This window comes from Canis aureus, chromosome 20 (assembly GCF_053574225.1).
Source record: "Canis aureus isolate CA01 chromosome 20, VMU_Caureus_v.1.0, whole genome shotgun sequence".
Lineage (NCBI taxonomy): Eukaryota > Metazoa > Chordata > Mammalia > Carnivora > Canidae > Canis > Canis aureus.
Window position 1 is genome coordinate 23,623,810 of NC_135630.1, and position 20,827 is coordinate 23,644,636.

Below are 20,827 nucleotides of genomic sequence, written 5' to 3' on the forward strand. Positions count from 1 at the left end.
ACATTAATTAGACCCCATCTATCTGTTCAGCCTTATTTCCTATTATTTTCTTTTATGAAAGCTTCTATATGTTTTAGACCTCTGTGTCAATACATATTCATTCATATTCTCTCTCATCTGGTAAATATTTACTTAGTTCTTAACTTTAACCCAGGAACTGTTCTGCTTCAGATACAAAGGTAAGTGAGACTAGCTTCATTTCCTTGTCTCCCATGTGAACTTTTAACTCCAAGTCAAATCTGAAGAATTAGTTTTTCCTTTAAGAAGCACAGGCAAAGTTAGAAGGCTCCCTAAGATACAAGAAAAGGTAACTCTAACTCCTCCCTGTAGTATATTTTGTTCTCTCCCACTGGACTGACAGGTCCTTGAGGACAGGGATCTGTATTCCACTCCTAGACTCCCAGACCGTAAATGAATAAAGATAGTGCAAAAGCAAATGGGTGCATTAGTTTTTGAAACCAAACAGTTAGCATTACAATTAAAATTCTGACACCCTCTATATCCATGTTGAAAGCAAATGACTTTAAAAAGTAAAATAAGTTTAAAAACTGAAAAGAATAAGCAAAACACTTTGTTTGGATGTTCACATTTCAGGTTAGGAGACATTTAGCTGTCAAGCATCTACAGTGGTAAACAACAAATGATTTTTATCCAACATTACCAAAACATTTCTAAATCTAACAAGATAGCGTTGATGGACTTTATCTTACCTCTATCAAAGGCCACAGGCTGTGCATAAACAATTGGTCTATTCAAGGTAATAAGCACAGCTTCCCTATCTGAAGAACCACTGATTTCTTCTCGGAGGGCATTTCTTAATCCAATCCTGGTTTTAAAATAAGCAACTTGATGAAAATCAGAACCAGCTTCCTCATAAACCTAAATTAAAATGAAAAACTCAATAAAATCAAGTAGTGGAAAATGTTTTGGTAAAAAACTTAAAAGTTTTAACACCATTAATGGTATTATTCACCAAAAGAACTATCATATATTTTTCTCAACTTTATTTGTCAATGATATATTCCTTATACTCTGTGCCATAAACACCTGAAATTAATATATAACATGTATGGGTAAACAAGAAGTAAATATGAAGTCATACAGAAAGTTTGTAGAAAAGCTAGAATGAGGTCCATATTCTTAATGTCAATACATTAACTGTTTCAAGATAATTACATCCTTTCTCTTCTCAACATGTGTTTCCATTTGGAAAAAAATACTGTTTTTCTAAAGATGGCAAGAAATTTTTCTCCATTTCCCTACATAATCTTTAATACAGCCATTTAATATAGAAAGTATGACTGGTATTAGTTTAATCAGTTCTTTTAAATAAAAGAAGGAAAAAGGTTAAAATCTACATAATATCTATCAAAATAAAAACAATAACAAAAACATCCCCCAATAAGGTGTGAAAGTTATATTTTTATAAAATAGAATCTGATTTATTGCTGTGTGTATATATACATAAAACTTTCTATACAGGGATCCCTGGGTGGCGCAGCGGTTTGGCGCCTGCCTTTGGCCCAGGGCGCGATCCTGGAGACCGGGGATCGAATCCCACATCTGGCTGCCGGTGCATGGAGCCTGCTTCTCCCTCTGCCTATGTCTCTGCCTCTCTCTCTTTCTCTCTCTGTGACTATCATTAAAAAAAAATTAAAAAAAAAACTTTCTATACATATTACATACACATAGATATATATATACACATATATGTAGACATATATACACATCCACATATATGTGTAGCATACATACACACATATGTATAAAACCTAGCATATGTAAAACTTTCTATTAACATTATGGTATGCAAAAAAAAACATTATGGTATGCATAAATTCCAATATTAAACAGGGTAGCTAAGAAACTTAATAACATTTTAAGAGGGATCCCTGGGTGGCGCAGCGGTTTGGCGCCTGCCTTTGGCCCAGGGCGCGATCCTGGAGACCCGGGATCGAATCCCATGTCGGGCTCCCGGTGCATGGGGCCTGCTTCTCCCTCTGCCTGTGTCTCTGCCTCTCTCTCTCTCTCTCTGTGACTATCATAAATAAATAAAAATTAAAAAAAAAAAACTGTTAAAAAAAAATAACATTTTAAGAACTGACCAGTGTCAGTACAGTGCTGAAATAAAAAATAATTCTAAACAAAATCAAGAGTAATTATAAACAAGTATTTATGAAGATGTTGAATTAAGCTTCCTGTGATTACATTTGCACTAAACTATAGCAATACACCACCCAAAAGACTCATTGAAATGCCAAACTAAAATTGTAAAGGCCTTCTTAAATGAAGTTTCTCTCCAATTTACAATTAGGAATTTTAGGAATATTAAATAACTTTTTAAAAGTATAGTAAAAGGGACACCCGATGGCTCAGTCAGTTAAATGTCTGCCTTTGGCTCAAGTCATGATCCTGGGTCCTGAAATGGAGCCCCACATCGGCTCCCTGCTCAGCATATGGAGTCTGCTGCTTTCTCTCCTTCAGCCCCTACCCCACTCGTGCCCCCTCTCTCTTTCTCTCAAATAAAATCTTAAAAAAATAATAATATTTACAGTAGTTCAAATTGATATACAAAATTTAAAAGCCAAAGTTCTAATATCAGCATATTTGTACTCACTTGATGTTTGACAATTTGTCCTAATGCCAGATTTAAATCCACCTGGCATTTACCAAACAGTTTCAGATAGCTGCTACTCCCTGGCGAAGCTTTGGTTTGAAGTCGGTTCGAAAGTTCCAGCTCTATCAATCCAGTTTCAAATCTCACAGCTCTCATTGATGGAGTAGTGGCTGTTACTTGAATACCCTAGTTAGTAGATTATATGTTAGGAGGAAAAAAGAATCTTAAATCAACAATATACACTCATTCAAATGAAATCTTTCAATATATGATAAAATGCCATGTTTTAAAATACATATGGGCTGTCTAATGAGCTGATAAACATTCTTTAATTTCTCATATTAGTAGGGAATTTTTTACTTACTGAATTTTATTTTAAATTTTGTACTTAGCATATGAACTGTTCATGAGTTAAATACATTAATTATAATTAGTTGGTAACACTTTTAACACTAATATCTTAATAATTGGAAATATTAAGGTTTCTATTAAGGTATTGTTAATTGGACAAGTGTACAAAATATTTCTTACAGAGTAACTTATAACTGTAATAATTAGAAAAAAATAAAATATTTACCAGCAGGGGGCAGTTATATGAACTGTTACAATTATATAATAAATAGTACAGCTATTCAGGAAGATAAAGTTAATCTATAATGTTCTGACATTGAAAGGTATTCAAGGTTTTTAAAATGCATAAATATATGCACATGTAAAAATACAAATAGAAAAAGTCCTAAATGATATTCAATTACTAAAAATTTTCTTGAGTGAATGGGGTTACACTTCATTTTTATTTTCTACTTATCATATTTATGTATCATATGAATCTCCTATAATTAGTATACATTAAATACTTAGAAAAGTACTTTGAAAAATATAATTCCTTATATGTTACCTTAAACTGCAAGTTCAGAGAATAAAGTAGAATTTTAGGCTTATCTCCATCTGCTGTTCCATCATGTTCATTCCAAAGAGGAATAGGCTGCTCCCCACCTATAGAAGTTAAATAACAGAGGGTCTGGGGCAATCACTTTAAAAGGAAAATAATAATTATTTTATGCATTTAAAAAAATATAAACAGTTATTTTTTCTGATCATGATCTCAATCTTTAACAGGAAACTTTAGCCATGTCACATTTCACTGACACACACACATACATATATGAATGCTAGGGATAATACTTCATATATAGGCATTTATTAAGAGTATTTTATAAGAACTAAAAACATTATACAATTAAATGTAATCATATATCTCAAAAAATGTATTTGAGGGGAAAAAAGTAAATTGTTCTAATGTCTTCAATCAAAAATGTGAACTTTATTGTTTACATTTAAATGTGCTGCAAACAAAAAAGAATTAAAGAAAAAATAAAGGTGCAGAAATTTTAAAAATAAGGTAATGTGTGCTAAGAATATGTGGCAGCAAAAGTTTGTCCTACAAATTAAAGAAAAAATGAGACAGGAGACTCTGGGGTAGAGTTCCTATTAACAGATCATTTGTTGCCCAGGCAATGTGGCATCCACAAAATAATGTTCTAATATTTTAATGTGTAACTTCCCTTTCCACTTTTCATCCCCTTGATGAAAAAATTTTCTGCATATTTATCTTTCAAGTTTTCCATCTTAAAATGTTAATCTTTCTATATGTATATTCAGTTTAGTAGCATCATCCCAGAGAGGATATATATCTACATGTGATGGGAAGTTTTCTCCTATTAGCGAATCAAATTAATGTATCTATCACAATCCTTCTGAAAAATTACATGGTCATATCAACAGAGGCAGAAAAAGGGGTGCCTGGCCGGCTCAGTTGGAAAAGCACACAACGCTTGATCTTGGGGTTGTGAGTTCAAGACCCACACTGGGTAGAGATTATTTAAATAAAATATAAACTTAAAAAATAGAGATGCAGAAAAAGCATTTCACAAAATTCAACACTCATTCATGATAAAAACTCTCAGTAGAAAGAGAGGAAAATTTCTCCAATTTGATAATATCTACAAAACTTTACAGTTAACATCATATGCTCAATGGTGAAAAACCTGAAACTTTCCTATTTAGATAAGATACAAGGCAAGGATGACTCCTCTTACCACTTCTGTTCAACATCACATGGGAAGTCCTAACTAATACAATAATACAAGAAAAGTAAATAAAAGGTATAGAAATTGGGAAGGAGAAAATAAAATTGTCTTTGTTCACAAATAGCAAGAACATTTATGTGGAAAATCTGAAAGAACTGACAAAAAAACTCCTGGAGCCAATAAGCAATTATTGCAAGGTTGCAGGATACAAAGTTAATACTGACAAAGGTCAATCACTTTCCTATACACCAGCAATGAAGAGAGGAACTTAAAAAACACAATCCCTTTTACATTAGCACCACAAAAAAGTTAAATACATAGGTATAAATTAACAATATATGTGCAAGATCTACATGAAGAAAAGTACTAAGTTCTGAGGAAAAGTATCAAAGAAGAACTAAATAAATGGAGAAATATTTCACATTCATAAATAGGAAAAATCAATTATTGTCAAGATGTCAGTTCTTAACTACATCTTTCTAAAACCAGGGAGTCCATGGACAATAAAATTATAAGAACTGATTCTTTTATTATTCTTAGAATATATATTAATCTTATAATTAAGTTATAATAACTGATTCCTCAAAAAAAGATTTTCCTAAAAAAGATTTCCTAATAAACATGATAGCTGTAAATGAGTATGTCTATACAACAGAAAATGTCCTAGAGCTAAATGTAATATTAAGAAAAAGGTGTAAGAAGTAGAGAAATAAGGGCAGTAACTATGAAGATCATGGGACAGTAGGGAAGCAATAGAGAGATTAGAATACTAAGAAACTTGGCTACAAGGGTTCAAAGTATTCCCTCTCAGTAAAATGTTGCACTCTCCAGTTTTGTAAAATCTCTGCTTCATGAGGTCCTGGGACCAGCTAGATGATAAATGACTTATTTTCAGCCATTTTCCTAGAGTTTAACCATAGAGTCAGGAAGGAATGGTTCAGGGATCAGACCTAGACACTAAATGACTTAGTATCAGAATCTTATCTCTGAATTCTTCACAGTGATCAGTAAATCTTCACAGTTAGAATATTAATTTCTAATCTTTTTATATAAATTTATTTTTTATTGGTGTTCAATCTGCCAACATAGAATGACACCCAGTGCTCATCCCATCAAGTGCCCCCCTCACTGCCCGTTACCCAGTCACCCCCACTCCCCGCCCACCTCCCTTTCTACCACCCCTAGTTTGTTTCCCAGAGTTAGGAGTCTCTTATGCTCTGTCTCCCTTTCTTATATTTCCCACTCATTTTTTCTCCCACTCATTTTTTCTCCCTTCCCCTTTATTCCCTTTCACTATTTTTTATATTCCCCAAAGGAATGAGACCATATAATTTTTGTCCTTCTCCGATTGACTTATTTCACTCAGCATAATACCCTCCAGTTCCATCCACGTCAAAGCAAATGGTGGGTATTTGTCATCTCTAATGGCTGAGTAATATTCCATTGTATACATAGACCACATCTTCTTTATCCGTTCATCTTTTGATGGACACCGAGGCTCCTTCCACAGTTCGGCTATTGTGGACATTACTGCCAGAAACATCGGGGTGCAGGTGTCCTGGCATTTCACTGCATCTATATCTTTGGGGTAAATCCCCAGCAGTGCAATTGCTGGGTCATAGGGCAGATCTATTTGTAACTCTTTGAGGAATTTCTAATCTTCTTTTCCAGTTCATTCTTCATAGACCTAGGGATATACTTTTAACTCCTCACCAACTGTAATTCGAACGTTAAGAAAAGCCTTTTTCTTCATCAAAACTACCTCAAGGGCAACTTATAGTGCCAGTCTGATTAGAATTCTACAATGCTAAAAAAAAAAAAAAAAAAAAAAAAGAATTCTACAATGCTAGCTTTTTAAACCATGAAAGATACTAATTTTACTAATTGAATTTAAATGTAAAAAAGAAAGATACAAAATTAGTTTAAGAGTCAAATGTTTTTTCTTATATTCAGCAATAATAGACTTGAAAATATTCTTTAGAACTCATACAAATTCACTAGTTTAAAATATTCTTAACTTCCATATCACAATGTTCTAATGTGATTTTAACCATGTAAATGGGCCACATCAAAACTTCAGTATATTCCCCAAATAGAGGCACCTTCAGTGGCAGAAAGGACTTCACTATTTATTTTTTTTCTTCTTTAACAGTTTGTATTCAACAACTTTCAGAATTCCCAGGCTACCAACTGATCTGACTTTTTACAACTCAACTTGTGAAATTCTATAGTTCTACTGAGCTTCTTCAATATAATCATTTATTAGTTTCCTGACTTCAGATAAAATCAGAACCAGCCCATGAGAATCAGGAAAATCTGTTGCTCACATGGGTACAACATAACTTAATTCCCTACTGCATTGAGTTTTGTCCCTCTTTGGGGCCTTATCAAATACTTGTCCATAAGTCCTGCCTGCATCTTTTCTACCTCTTCTTTCTTGCCAAATGGATTTCATTTATGAGGCTTTGGATAGGACTTCCTCTGTATAGCCTTTTCTGATTTCTTAAACTAGATTAGTTTCTTCTCTGACATAGACATAGCACCCTGTTCTTGTCATTCACAAAACTCATTAGAATTATAATTGAATACTCAGATACTTAATAAATCTGTTAAATGAATGGACTTATTCACCAACATGGAGGAATTGCCTCTTGTGCCTTCACTATCATTTTAACATGATTATATCTGTACTGGAAATATTTAGCCTCAAGAATTCTTGTGTAAAGTCAACTTATTTTCCATCCTGATACCTCTTAATACTTTAACTGAATTAAAAGTCAGTTAAACATTTTTTAAATCAAACATATATTTCCTGTTAAAATGTAAAACTGTAATTAAGATGCTCATTTGTAATCTACTCTTGAGGCATAGCAAAAATATAATAAGTGTTGCTATAGATGATTTACCATGTAGCAAGTAGAGTCACCATGTGCTTTATAAAGTCAACATCTTATATTGATCTAAATCTTGTTCCCAAATGGATAAGATTAGTTTGGTTAGTAGACATATTAGCTTTTTTGGGGGCTGGGGAAAGGAAGCATAAAGGGGCTTTGTAAAGTTTATGAATCATAAATGTATATGCTACATATGACAAAAGTAATAAGCAAAAGAATCTGTAGGTGGAAAAGCCAGAAAAGGAATGCAAAGTTTTTAGGGAATTACTCAATAACTATATCTAAATGATAGGATCAATACTCACTCATACCATAGATACATGGAACATCACCTAGCTGATGAGAATAAAAATCTGCTATATATTCTATATTACAAGGTACCAGATTATCTTACCAGAAACTTTCTGTATTACTTCATTAACTTCCTTCATGAACACTTTCTGTACAAATACCAAGTGATTTAGAAGATCAGTTGTGAGATTATGTTCAAAGGAACCAACCTGCCAAACAAAATCAGAATAGTAGATGATTAACATTACTGACTGTATTTGTTGTAAATACATCTTTTGCTCACATAGGTCAACTCAAATTCTGAAGAAAAACAATAAATTATCTACATATTATTTGGAAAAAGGTTAAAAAATATTCAGATTACCCAACATTTACTGGTCTGACATTATTACAAGCCATTCCTTAATTTTTTTTTAATAACAGTAGCCTATAAGGTTTCTTTTTTTGGCAACTTGATAATTTCGAAATTGAAATTTTGTCTAGAGTAGTTATTTACTTTCAATGACTACTGTTGTAGTGTTATAACCATGGACAAGTATCATTACACATGAAAGTAAATTTATTTACACATTCAAATATTTATTGACCATCTGCATTGTGTACCTCTTTAGAAGCTAAGGATATAGCTGTGAATAAAAATGACAAAATCATGGCTCTCATGAGGTTTGCTTTCACATGAAAGAGCAAATCAGATATACTCCGTAAGTTTTAATATACGCCCTACAATTAGTAGAAAGCATAAGATTTATATGAAGAATTAATAGATTAAATATAAAGCAAGCCCTAATTGAAGTTCAGTATTATAATAAAGACAGACTGAAACACCCTTATGAGTAAGGTAAATGCTTCAAATTTGCCACTTAATATTCATATTTTGATCAAAAATTAACAAAGCAAAGTGGATTTAGTAGTCTTTACTTAAAAGTAGTCTTTACTATTTTACTTTAGTAGTCTTTACATAGAGTCTAAGTAGCACTGGACACTTTTTATTTTGTATAGAGTAGTACTGAATGGGCTAAGATGATTTTCATGTGTATTTATTTCAAGCCATAGTAAAACAGGCAACTGTCTGAGGAATGCAACTTTAGATTCTTTCAAGTGTTTGTAATTAACTGCATATTTAGCAAATGTGGGATTGTGTTCTTCCCCAACTACATACTTTATACCTTTTCTAATAGCAAATATTAGTAATAAATTATGCAACATGTCACATCAGATTTATTTTCTATCAAATGAAGCATTAAGAATAGTACTGTTATACCAGAGTTTGAGTACTCATTTTTCAGAACAGAAAGGACAAATGAAATATGCTTTTTTTAAAATTTTTTTTTAATTTTTATTTATTTATAATAGTCACACAGAGAGAGAGAGAGAGAGAGAGAGAGGCAGAGACACAGGCAGAGGGAGAAGCAGGATCCATGCACCGGGAGCCCGACGTGGGATTTGATCCCGGGTCTCCAGGATCGCGCCCTGGGCCAAAGGCAGGTGCTAAACCGCTGCGCCACCCAGGGTTCAATCTACCTTTTAAATAAATATCTGACTTCTAGAATCTTGTACACTAATTTTTCACATAAAGAAATCCCATCTTTAGAGAGGTGTTAGGATAAGCAGGGTCTAAAGAAGATAAATCAGACTTCAATTAAGTATCTCCCATAGCTGTGAAATTTCTAGCAAAGAACTCAAAAAGCATTCTCAGAGATGCTTTACATTTTAGAAAATGAAACTCACAAAAGAAAGAGACAACTGTTTTTTGATAAGATTGCAACCGTTTCTAACAAACTGACAAAGCAAGCTGAGAGATAGCACTGTGTATGAATCCTACATCTCTCATGTGATAGTGGAAAGATATAGGGAAAGTTACTTAATTTCTCTCAGCTTCAATTTCCTACTGTATTGAATTAATATAATAAAAGATGAGTTGCTTACCGCAAATCAAGCAAAAAATATGTATTGGAATGTTTTTTTAAACTTAGGACAGTTGTACCAATATAAAGTGAAAAAACAATGATGAAATCAGGTACACTGATTTTCAACATCCCTTAGAAATTAGTCTGTGAATTTGATTGTATTTTATCTGTATGACCTTTAGATTGCTAATAATTATGAAAAAGAAGACTGTTAGTTAATAATTATGGATTCCTGATGAATCATGTAACCTCCTGAAGGCTGTTTTTTCACTTAAAAATTAAGAAAAAATTTTCTGTTTTTTAGGATTGATTTAAGTATTATACAAGTCAGTGCATATAAATGCTATTAGCTTTTTATAATCAAATGAACCGTAAAATATTAAAGAGATGGATATGACACCTAATGTAAGAAATATAAATTCAAAGATGACTAACAAAAAAAAAAGCATGTTTAAACTAAACTATAGAGAAAAAGATATATACACATGAGTACATACACATACAAGACTTGGAACAGAATTCTGTAAGAATAAATGATTTAATGATTTGTCTTAAAAGTTTAGATCACTACATATTTTGGTACATCTAAACCTTAAAGACTTCTAAATGATAAAACATAAGAAAATTAAAAAGTAAACTTACTTCTGCCACACAACGTAGATAATTTCCCTGTAAATAGTACCCTTGTTTGGAAGGCAGTTCATCAATACTCCACACCTGATCTGAATAACTATCATGTTCTTCCATTATATATTTTCCTGACATAGTAACAGGAGGAAGGTTGAGACTAGCAGAAGGAGGAATGGTTGACATATCTGTGGCAGACACTTTGGAAGTAAAACGTAATCTGTGATTTGGCAGCTCAAATGTAAACCTGGTCTGTGCACCTATAAGAAATAAGAAAAGTTATTGTTTGTTCAGGTGCTCATTCACTCCCTGGTTTTAAAAAAATGGTTTCTAAAAAAATGCATACACATCACAAGTAAAAGAAATCCTTATATATATGTATGGGTACTACTATGACTCAGTCAGTATTATTAAGCCAGAAAGTACTATTTAATTAAGCCTAGTAGGTGCCAGAGAAACACCTACAAATGTTCTTTATTTCATTGAAAGTAGAACAGAAAGAAACTGCCCTTATCACAGAAGAATTATAACAAGAGGAATTAAGTGTACAAAAAATTCTAATCATTGCTTCTTGGCCTTTTGGCTAAGATCAAGTGTAAAAAATTCTAATCTACATTCATATTTACACTACTTTATTAACAGAGATTAGCACCTAACAGCTAGCTTCCTGATCCTGATTCAGTACGGAAGGAAACAGTGAAAATTGTCAAACCATTGTACTCACTGAAAACATTCATCAGGTATAAAATTATGTGAACACATGTATTTTTGACCTTAACAATAATTATTAATGGGACCATATACCAAACAAGGATATGGTATGCGTTTTAGTTTATTAAAACTACTGTTGGTACTAAACACTTAAATCAACTATGTGGCATGCAGCTGTTCAAACAATTATAAATATATAGCCTATACTATTATGCAAGCCATATCTCTCTAGCTTCCAGTTTATGAAGACATTAAGGAGTAGAAGAAACCTTGTTAAAATCAAGATCTATTATTGACCATTGCATTTACTGTGTAATGTATACATGCATACTCCTTTCCAACCAACAAAATCTTATACTGTTCTATACCTTACCAATTCTCTCCACTCAAACATCATTAAATAGCCTATTTTGCCTACATACATATTATAGTTTAATAAATAATCCTAGTGTTCTCAATTGTGCCAGAAATAATTCTTTTTTCAAAATACTAGTAAAAGATCACTCCCATATGTTACATTGGTTATATTCACTATATTCACTCGCTATACAATGTTTGTTCTTAGAATGTGTTAGCCATAAACAGAAAAATGCTCTTTCACCAAATGGTACAGCTGTGAATGGCCAAATAGGTCATGACTGCTTTGATCTTCTCTTACTAACTCCAACCAGGCAGGCTCAGTGACCATCACTTGCAGGATGCAAGTGTGGGGGGCTATCACAGTAATTACCACTTTTACTACCACCACCATCATTGCTAAATAAAAACAACATTAAAGTAATGCTAGGCCTCAGGTCATCTCTTATCACTAATACAGTCATTCTTTTCCTATTTTTGTTCCTTTCCTTCATTTCAAGAACTATGTATTCTTATCTGTTTAGATATCTGATAGTACATTTAGTGTGCCCCTAAATATTTATATCTTCCTAATTCCAAACTGCCTATTTGGCTTTTGATACTGTCTCTGTTGAGTCTTAGATTTCATGGATGCTCTGAATAAATGGCCAACATGAGACTAACTTATTGTCTGGCCAATATGTGAAGGCCTAATACTTCTGACTGCCAAATCTGCAAACTCCCTTCAAAGTGCTTCTCTTCCTAGTAACAGAAAAATCTAGATGTTCAGAAAAATTCCTCTCAATAAAGAAAACCTAAAATGCTAGGAGTAGGAATAAAGAAATACATGTAAATATATATGAATACATATGTGCATATATTTATATATGTGCATACATGCACATTTTTAAATTAATAATATAACTTGTTAATGGCATAAAGGAGAAAACAAACTTTAATCTCAACAGATGTAGAAAAAAGCATCTGATAATATTCACCAATTTTTCTTCATAGAAACTCTTAGTATACTAGGAATAGAAATTAATTTTCTTAACCTGATAAAGGGACTCTAGCAAACCCTTACACCCCACATCGCATTTATTGGTGAAATACCAACTCCCTTAAGAAATGAGAGTAAGACAAGGATGCCTGTAATATCCCCTTTTCTGAACATTGTAGCAGAAGCGCAATAAGAAAAAGAAATAAAAATTCTTAAAGACTAGAAAGGAATAAACAAAAGTATCATTTGCACATGGAACAAGTATCTACTTAGGAAATTCCAAAGAATCTTATTAGCAATAAAAAGAAAAAATTTACCATGGTTGCTGAGTATAAAATTACCGTAAAAAATCAAGTGCATTTGTACAAAATCCCCACCAGTTTAGAGAACGCCATTTTACAAAATATCACATTTGTAATTACTAAACAATAACAACAACGTAAGGTATTTATAGGATATATTATATAAATAAATATAAATGATATATGATAATCATATCAAATGATAAATATATATATTTTTTGTAACAGGTGCAAAACCTTTAATTAAAAAATTTTAAACTTTGTAGAAAAACACTGAAGACCTAAAGAGACAAAGAAATACATATTCAAGAATAGAAAGGTTAAATATTGCATTAATTCTCAGTATCAATCAATATTGCCAATTCTCCCCAAGTGAATCTACAGATTTAATTCCTCTAAGAATTCAAATAGGCTTTTTCAGAGAACTTGACAAACTGATCTCCAAAACATATATGAAGGAGTAATCAAAAATAACCAAGATAACTCCTTAAAAAGGAACTGTCAGGTAACAATATGAGATTATAAATAGGTGGTGCAAATCGGCCAATGAAGCATAATAAAGAACTCTGAGACAGACCCCACACATATGAACACTTAAGAGTTGACAAAAACGGACTATGTATCACTGAAAAAAAGGACAAATCAGTCAATAACTGATGCTGCAATAATTGATAAGATAAATCTACACCAAATTAAAGAAAAAAATAATTCCACATAGATTAAGAACTTAAAAGCAAAATTTAACAGACAATATAAAACATTTAACAGACAATATAAGATAATATCTTCATAATCCTGAGAAGTTAAGGATTTCTTTAACATATAAAAATACACATCATACAAGAAAATATTGCTAAATTCAATTACTTTAAAACTAAGAATATCGGGATCCCTGGGTGGCGCAGCGGTTTAGCACCTGCCTTTGACCCAGGGCGCGATCCTGGAGACCCGGGATCGAATCCCATATCGGGCTCCTGGTGCATGGAGCCTGCTTCTCCCTCTGCCTATGTCTCCGCCCCTCTCTCTCTCTGTGTGACTATCATAAATAAATAAAAATTAAAAAAAAAACAAAAAAAAACTAAGAATATCTATTGGTCAAAAGACAATGTGAAATAAGCCTCTCATAAGATGGTAAATATATACAAATATATAATATCAATATTACAATATTAAAAGTTTAACATGTAAAACATATAAATAATTCCTGTGAACAACAAAAAAATACAAATGACTCAATTGTAAAATGGGCAAAAAACAATAACCATCAAGAGGCACTTCATATAAGAAAATACATAAGGATATTTTAATAACATAAAAAAATTCAGCTTAATTACAGAAATATAAGTTAACTCCACAGTGAGATACCATTCCACATTTACCAGACAGAGCAGAAATTTAAAAGTCAGAATATACCAAGTGTTGACAAGGATATGGAATAATGGGAACTATCATCTAATACTGGAAGGACAATAAATACTGGTGAACACAAATTCTTTGGGAAACAGTTTTGTACTTTCTAATAAAACTGAAGATGCATTTACCCTATAGTCTAGCTATACCACTCCTAAGTAAATACCCTTGAGAATCTCATGCACATGTGTACCAAGAGATGGGCATGAGAACAAATATAATAGCAAAAAAATAAAAGGAGCCAAATATCTATCAATAGTAGACAAACTGTAATGTAATCACTGAATGGACTCTTATGTTTCAGTGAAAAATGAATGAACCAGCAGATACATGAATGAACAGATGAATCTCAAACAAAATGTACAGCAAAAAGAAAAAAAACAACAACAACATTCCAATTAAAAAATACATTAGTGGAGGGTGCCTGAGTGGCTCAGTTGGTCAACATGCATATGAGAAAATGCTCTGCATCACTTGCCATCAGGGAAATACAAATCAAAACCACAATGAGATACCACCTCACACCAGTGAGAATGGGGAAAATTAACAAGGCAGGAAACAACAAATGTTGGAGAGGATGCGGAGAAAAGGGAACCCTCATACACTGTTGGTGGGAATGTGAACTGGTGCAGCCACTCTGGAAAACTGTGTGGAGGTTCCTCAAACAGTTAAAAATAGACCTGCCCTACGACCCAGCAATTGCACTGTTGGGGATTTACCCCAAAGATACAAATGCAATGAAACGCCGGGACACCTGCACCCCGATGTTTATAGCAGCAATGGCCACGATAGCCAAACTGTGGAAGGAGCCTCGGTGTCCAACGAAAGATGAATGGATAAAGAAGATGTGGTTTATGTATACAATGGAATATTACTCAGCTATTAGAAATGACAAATACCCACCATTTGCTTCAACGTGGATGGAACTGGAGGGTATTATGCTGAGTGAAGTAAGTCAGTCGGAGAAGGACAAACATTATATGTTCTCATTCATTTGGGGAATATAAATAATAGTGAAAGGGAATATAAGGGAAGGGAGAAGAAATGTGTGGGAAATATCAGAAAGGGAGACAGAACGTAAAGACTGCTAACTCTGGGAAACGAACTGGGGGTGGTAGAAGGGGAGGAGGGCAGGGGGTGGGAGTGAATGGGTGACGGGCACTGGGGGTTATTCTCTATGTTAGTAAATTGAACACCAATAAAAAATAAATTAAAAAAAATAAAAATAAATAAATAAATAAAATGGACTATGGAAAAGAGAAAAAAAAACCATTTTGTAAAGCAGGTAATTGTCTTTAAAAGCTTTGTTCAGCTTTTAAAAGAATTAAAGTCTGCATGAAAATAAAAAAAAAAAAAAGCATCTGCCTTCAGCTCAGGTCATGATCCTAGGGTCCTGCAATGGAGCCCTGTTTTGGGCTGTCTGTTCAGCATGGAGCCTGTTTCTCCTGCTCCCCCTGCTCCTCCTCCCTGCTCATGCTCTCTCTCAAACAAATAAAATCTTTAAAAAAATACATTAGTGGAAATCCATACAAATAAGTTCAGAACATAAGCCATTTACGAGTATATACATATGTGGTAAAACTATAAAGAAAAGCAAAGGAATGGGTAACACAAAATTCATGTTAATGGTTATTTCGTGGGCAGTCATGAAGAAAATGTGGTAGTGATAATATTCATTGAATGAGCCTTCACAATACCGGTAATGTTTTCATTTTCAGTTTGTTTAACGGGTTGGTAAGATCACAGTTCTTTATTATACTTGAAACTGTGTAAATAATTTACACATTTTGTATTATGTTTCAGAATAAAAATACAATAGCAAATAACTTTTGGAGAGAGTATATAAGGATCACAAAACCTTATAGAAGTAGCTATTATGAAAAAGCCAAATAACCTCTGATATGAGCTAAATTCACCCAATGTGAAAATAAACCAAGTTATTCAGACTATAAAGAAGCTAACAGGTATAGAAACATATTCAACTTTAGTTTGATCAGAAATGACCTCAATAGTTGAATAGCTCTGCAGAGTTCAAATAAAAGCAGAGTCCTCAAGGAAGGTGTAACTGGTATTTTTTTACTTGGCTGAAGTACATTATTAATGAAATTTAAAAGTACTCTGATTAAAATTATTTAAATTTTCATGCAAGATCTACAAAACAAGTGTACTTTTTCATGAAAATATTACTTATTTCTCAAACCAATCATATAGTTTAAGGGGCTGAATTCAAAATGTAACATTACCTGTCATTCCATGACTTCTCATTCTTCCCATTTTGTATTCTGCTTTCAGAGATGGTAAAAGTGCTGCTCCAATGGCTATACCATCTAACATGGCACTGAATTTAAGAACAATGGGCTTCTTTTCTAAACCTTCAGGTAGCTGAGGAAATTCATTTGTTTCAACAGGAGTTTGATTAACACTTGTTGGGGTTTTTTCAGAAGGTAGGGGTGTTGCAATATCTTCTTTCATGGGCTGAGGGCTATAAAGCAAAAAAATAATTTAAAAAACACAATTAGAACAGCTACCATTTTACTGTATGCAATTATTAGAATTATCAATGAAAAATAGCAAAAATTAACAGAGATTATCTAATTCAAGCCCACTTGAAGACTTCCTAAAAAAACCATAGAAAAATGATGATCTAGAAAAGTAAACAAGAAGTAATAACAATACAAATGAATGTTATGCTGTGAAAGCCATTCATATTATTGTGAAACTAGAGTTAAAACTCATGTTTGTCTGATTCCAAATTCTGATTTAAGCATTGTACTCTACTACTGATTGTAATATTGTAATATTACTACTGTTGCTACTATCACTATCACTATTAATAACAATATATACAATAACAATAATTTTTTGAGCGCTTACTATGTGCCAGGTAATATTCTTAGTGTTCTGTGTGTTTCATCATTTATTCATTTATCTCACAAAAACCTTTGAGTAGGTATGATTATCTGCTTCACAAATGAGGAAGCCTAGCTAGAAAATGGTGAAACCAGGATTTTAATTCACTTTGACAAGAGTCTCATTTTTTTAAACTATTACACTCTGTTTCCAATACATTATAATAAAGAAAAGTTCCTTGGCATATTTTTAAACTACATCTTATGTACCCATTTTGGATTACATACTCCACTAACAGGAGAAACATATTTAAATTATTACTACTTACTCAACTCGACATGAATAGAATTAAAGCTCAATAAAACAATTAGAAATATCACTGCTTTAGGACACTGGAAAAAGACTCACTGATGTTTTTCTACCCTATAGGTTAGGCAAAAGGATCATAATAAGATAATTTTTTTTTACCTTTTATTTATCATATATTTACTAATTATTCATTAGTTATATAGCTTTGAGGATCAGGAATAAATCTTGGCAATGCATACCCATGAACAAGAGCTATAGAGACAGGGAATAGCAGTGAACGTACAAAGATCCAGTTTACCAACCTTTATAATATTTATGTGGCATGATCATATCATGCCTTGAACCATGTACAACAATTTCATATACAGTATACACAAAACCATGCTTGGGACATAAATGGCCACTGTAGTTTTTAAATCTATGCAGTCATAAATTACAATGAGTTTCAAGTAAATATGGATTGATACAGTCCTAGAATTTGTCGATTTGCTTTTTTTTTTAGTACCTCTTATGATATCCACAAATCTCTGGGATCTCTTAAGCTTTATCGATGCAATACAGAACACGGACGATTGCATTTGTGACAAAGTACTTTATATCCCATAGGATTCTTCCACAAACATATGTGGCTATTTTCCAACTGCACCATAGTTCATACTGGTCAATATTTGAATGAAACCCTCTGTCTTCCTCCAAACTATTGCTAACACACCAAAGATCAATTTGAAGTATCACATGGAACCAGAACTTGAAGAAATAACTTACGCTGTAGAAGGCTGTCTGATAAGATCTGAGATCTGCTTAGATAGTTGGTGGGAACTTCGAACCATCATGCTATGTAAGGTGGCAGGGTGCTGGGGAATGTTGATGCTGATAGCTCCTACTTTGAACACGGCAGCATTGTTAGTCTTCAACCCTCTCTGGGCACTGTAGAGGGCTTGTGACTTGGCAATACTACACTTCACTACAGTTCTATTAATAAAAAAGGAGGACCATTAAAATATAGCCAAAAAAAGAAAAATGTTGAAAAGTAGTAAGGTGATGCTTTAAAAATCATTCAATGAACTAAATGACTTAAGATTTTTCATGCATTTAAATCATGTATTGAGGAAAAGTTTTATAAAAGCATTGAAATGCATTTATCTTATATTGTTGGCACTCAAAATCATTCCATATCTTTAATGGAGTTTACAGAAGAAAACATGTATGTGCTCACAAAATTCCATTTTAATTTTTCCTCCATTCAGAATTCCTCTTTTTGTCCCCAATTTATTTTAGGTATTTAAAATAAATAATATATAATAAAATACTGTACTTCTTAGAATTTAATCAAAGGAATTCATCAATCATATAATATGTTGGAAGAAATATACGGGAAAGAAGAAATTTAACTTGCGTTTTTCATTTTTAAGATTTTCAACAAGGGTCAAAGGAATGATAGAAGAAAAATTCATAATAAATAACTACTTAGTTAAAAATTAGTAAGCTTTACTAATTAATACAGACATAAAGCAAAGGTACTTCTTGATTTCTTGCTCTCTCTTCTAATGCCTACAACAGTACCTTAAGCATGGTAGGCACTCACTGAATTTTGTGAAATTAGTGAGAGGAAAGAAGTACAGCTGAGGAATGACTTCCAACACTACAGCTGTGGAATTCCACAGACAACATGTGATAAGTCATGTATATAGAAGCCGTGATAAAGCAGTTTTGACGTATAGAATGGAAAGCTTCACATCAATGAACTGCACCAGTAAAGGCCCAGTTAGTAAATGGACAGCCTCAAACATAAATATTATCTTTCAAATGGGCAAAAGATTCTTGACAATAGATTTAGCAAAACAACACATAAAATGCAAATTTCGTATTAACTACAGGTCAGTTCACATATATTTATCTCGACTTAGGCTATAGAGGATTTACTAAGAATTCATTTACAGTCTCATGGATCTAAACAATCGATTTATCACATCTAACTTTTATTAAAGTAAACCTTGAGAAGCATAACAATGGCTCTATTAGAGGTGCTGATTATTTACAGACAAATGAAATGCAAGTATTATATAAAATTAAAAAATGATTACTGGCGAACTATATAGCTTTCTTCTACAAAGGCAACTATTTCTCAGAGACTATCACGGACTAGAAAAAAAAGTTAAGATATGAAATTGGTCTAGCAAGCATGAGAATAGATTCTGGGATATTGACTACTGAATTTGGAATCTTTTCTTAAATGTTATGATAAAGCTACTTTTATCATTAATGAGATTTCATTTTAAATTCAATTTCAGCATAAGCCAGAACACTCAGATGGTGCTAAAATGCAAATGATTTTACACTTGTGAACAGCATCCATCTACTCAATGAAACTAAACATACAATGAAGTCTGTCTTGTTATTATGACAGTAAAATTCTATACCTATGTCACTGCTTTACCTTTATAATCTATAGACAGAAGTCTGTTTAAATATTTCTTTTGATTATATAAGCACAAATATAACACTAGAATTTCAGGTATACAGTAAAAGTAAGAATGGAAAGCTAATTGGGCTGACTGCTCTCCTACAAGGACCCTACTATGATATCTCCAATGAAAATTCTGATGTTAAGGACTTCAGGTGCTCTGTGCTAACTCCAGAGGGCCCCTTTCACACTGTAGTCTATGTAAATGGTGCCTACCACTAAAAGGTGAGTGGTTTTCTTCTGAGCTGGACAACATGATAGATCTATTTTGATCAAACTGAGCCTGAAACTATAGAGGATATCTAACTCCTGTCAAACTGCATGTGTTAAAGATGTAAGGAGACACAGAATGAAGACTTAAATAGTTTACAAGCTAAGTGAGTTTTCTATTCATAATTTTATTTTAATTCTTTTTTTAAAATTTATTTATTTATGATAGTCACAGAGAGAGAGAGAGAGAGAGAGAGAGAGGGGCAGAGACACAGGCAGAGGGAGAAGCAGGCTCCATGCACCGGGAGCCCGATGTGGGATTCGATCCCGGGTCTCCAGGATTGCACCCTGGGCCAAAGGCAGGCAGGCACCAAACCGCTGCACTACCCAGGGATCCCTTTATTTTAATTCTTGAACAGAGTTGTCACTTAATCTAGATCACACAGTATATAGTATATATACAACTTTTACACAAGAAAGAAGTAGTCAAAATCTCTCTGAAGGCTATAAGAACTTGTAGCACCATAGACATGCTGCATATACGTAAAAAGTTCATAGCAAGTGACCAATCAATCTTGTTAAAGAATTCACTGACAGTGGTAGTCTACCCTCACAAAGTTCGGATCCACTGTGATCAGCTACAATGACCACAGTGCCTAATGAGGCAAATACTTTTTCCCCATTTTCTTTACTTCCTGAGTCTAGGCTATGGTCTTAAATGCAGGTCCCATCCTTCTCGATCCAACAGGCCGAGTAAATAATTTGAGGATTTACTCCAGGGCTTCATTGTCTCTACTCTATCTCCACCT

General features: G+C 33.0%; 1 protein-coding gene and 1 pseudogene across 9 annotated transcripts in view; one reads left to right on the forward strand and one right to left on the reverse strand.

The window, feature by feature from the left end:
- Positions 1 to 20,827, reverse strand: part of BLTP1 (bridge-like lipid transfer protein family member 1) — a 204,605-nt gene that overhangs the window by 46,951 nt on the left and 136,827 nt on the right. For all 9 annotated transcript variants that reach the window (XM_077861149.1, XM_077861144.1, XM_077861145.1 and 6 more), the window contains 7 exons: positions 18,110 to 18,316; positions 16,429 to 16,667; positions 10,442 to 10,686; positions 7,996 to 8,101; positions 3,516 to 3,613; positions 2,618 to 2,803; positions 711 to 879 (listed from right to left, as the gene is read on the reverse strand). In XM_077861149.1, the coding sequence (XP_077717275.1) occupies positions 711 to 879; positions 2,618 to 2,803; positions 3,516 to 3,613; positions 7,996 to 8,101; positions 10,442 to 10,686; positions 16,429 to 16,667; positions 18,110 to 18,316 (1,250 nt within the window). The remainder of the gene's footprint in view (positions 1 to 710; positions 880 to 2,617; positions 2,804 to 3,515; positions 3,614 to 7,995; positions 8,102 to 10,441; positions 10,687 to 16,428; positions 16,668 to 18,109; positions 18,317 to 20,827) is intronic.
- LOC144292010 (U2 spliceosomal RNA) lies at positions 10,990 to 11,141 on the forward strand (annotated as a pseudogene).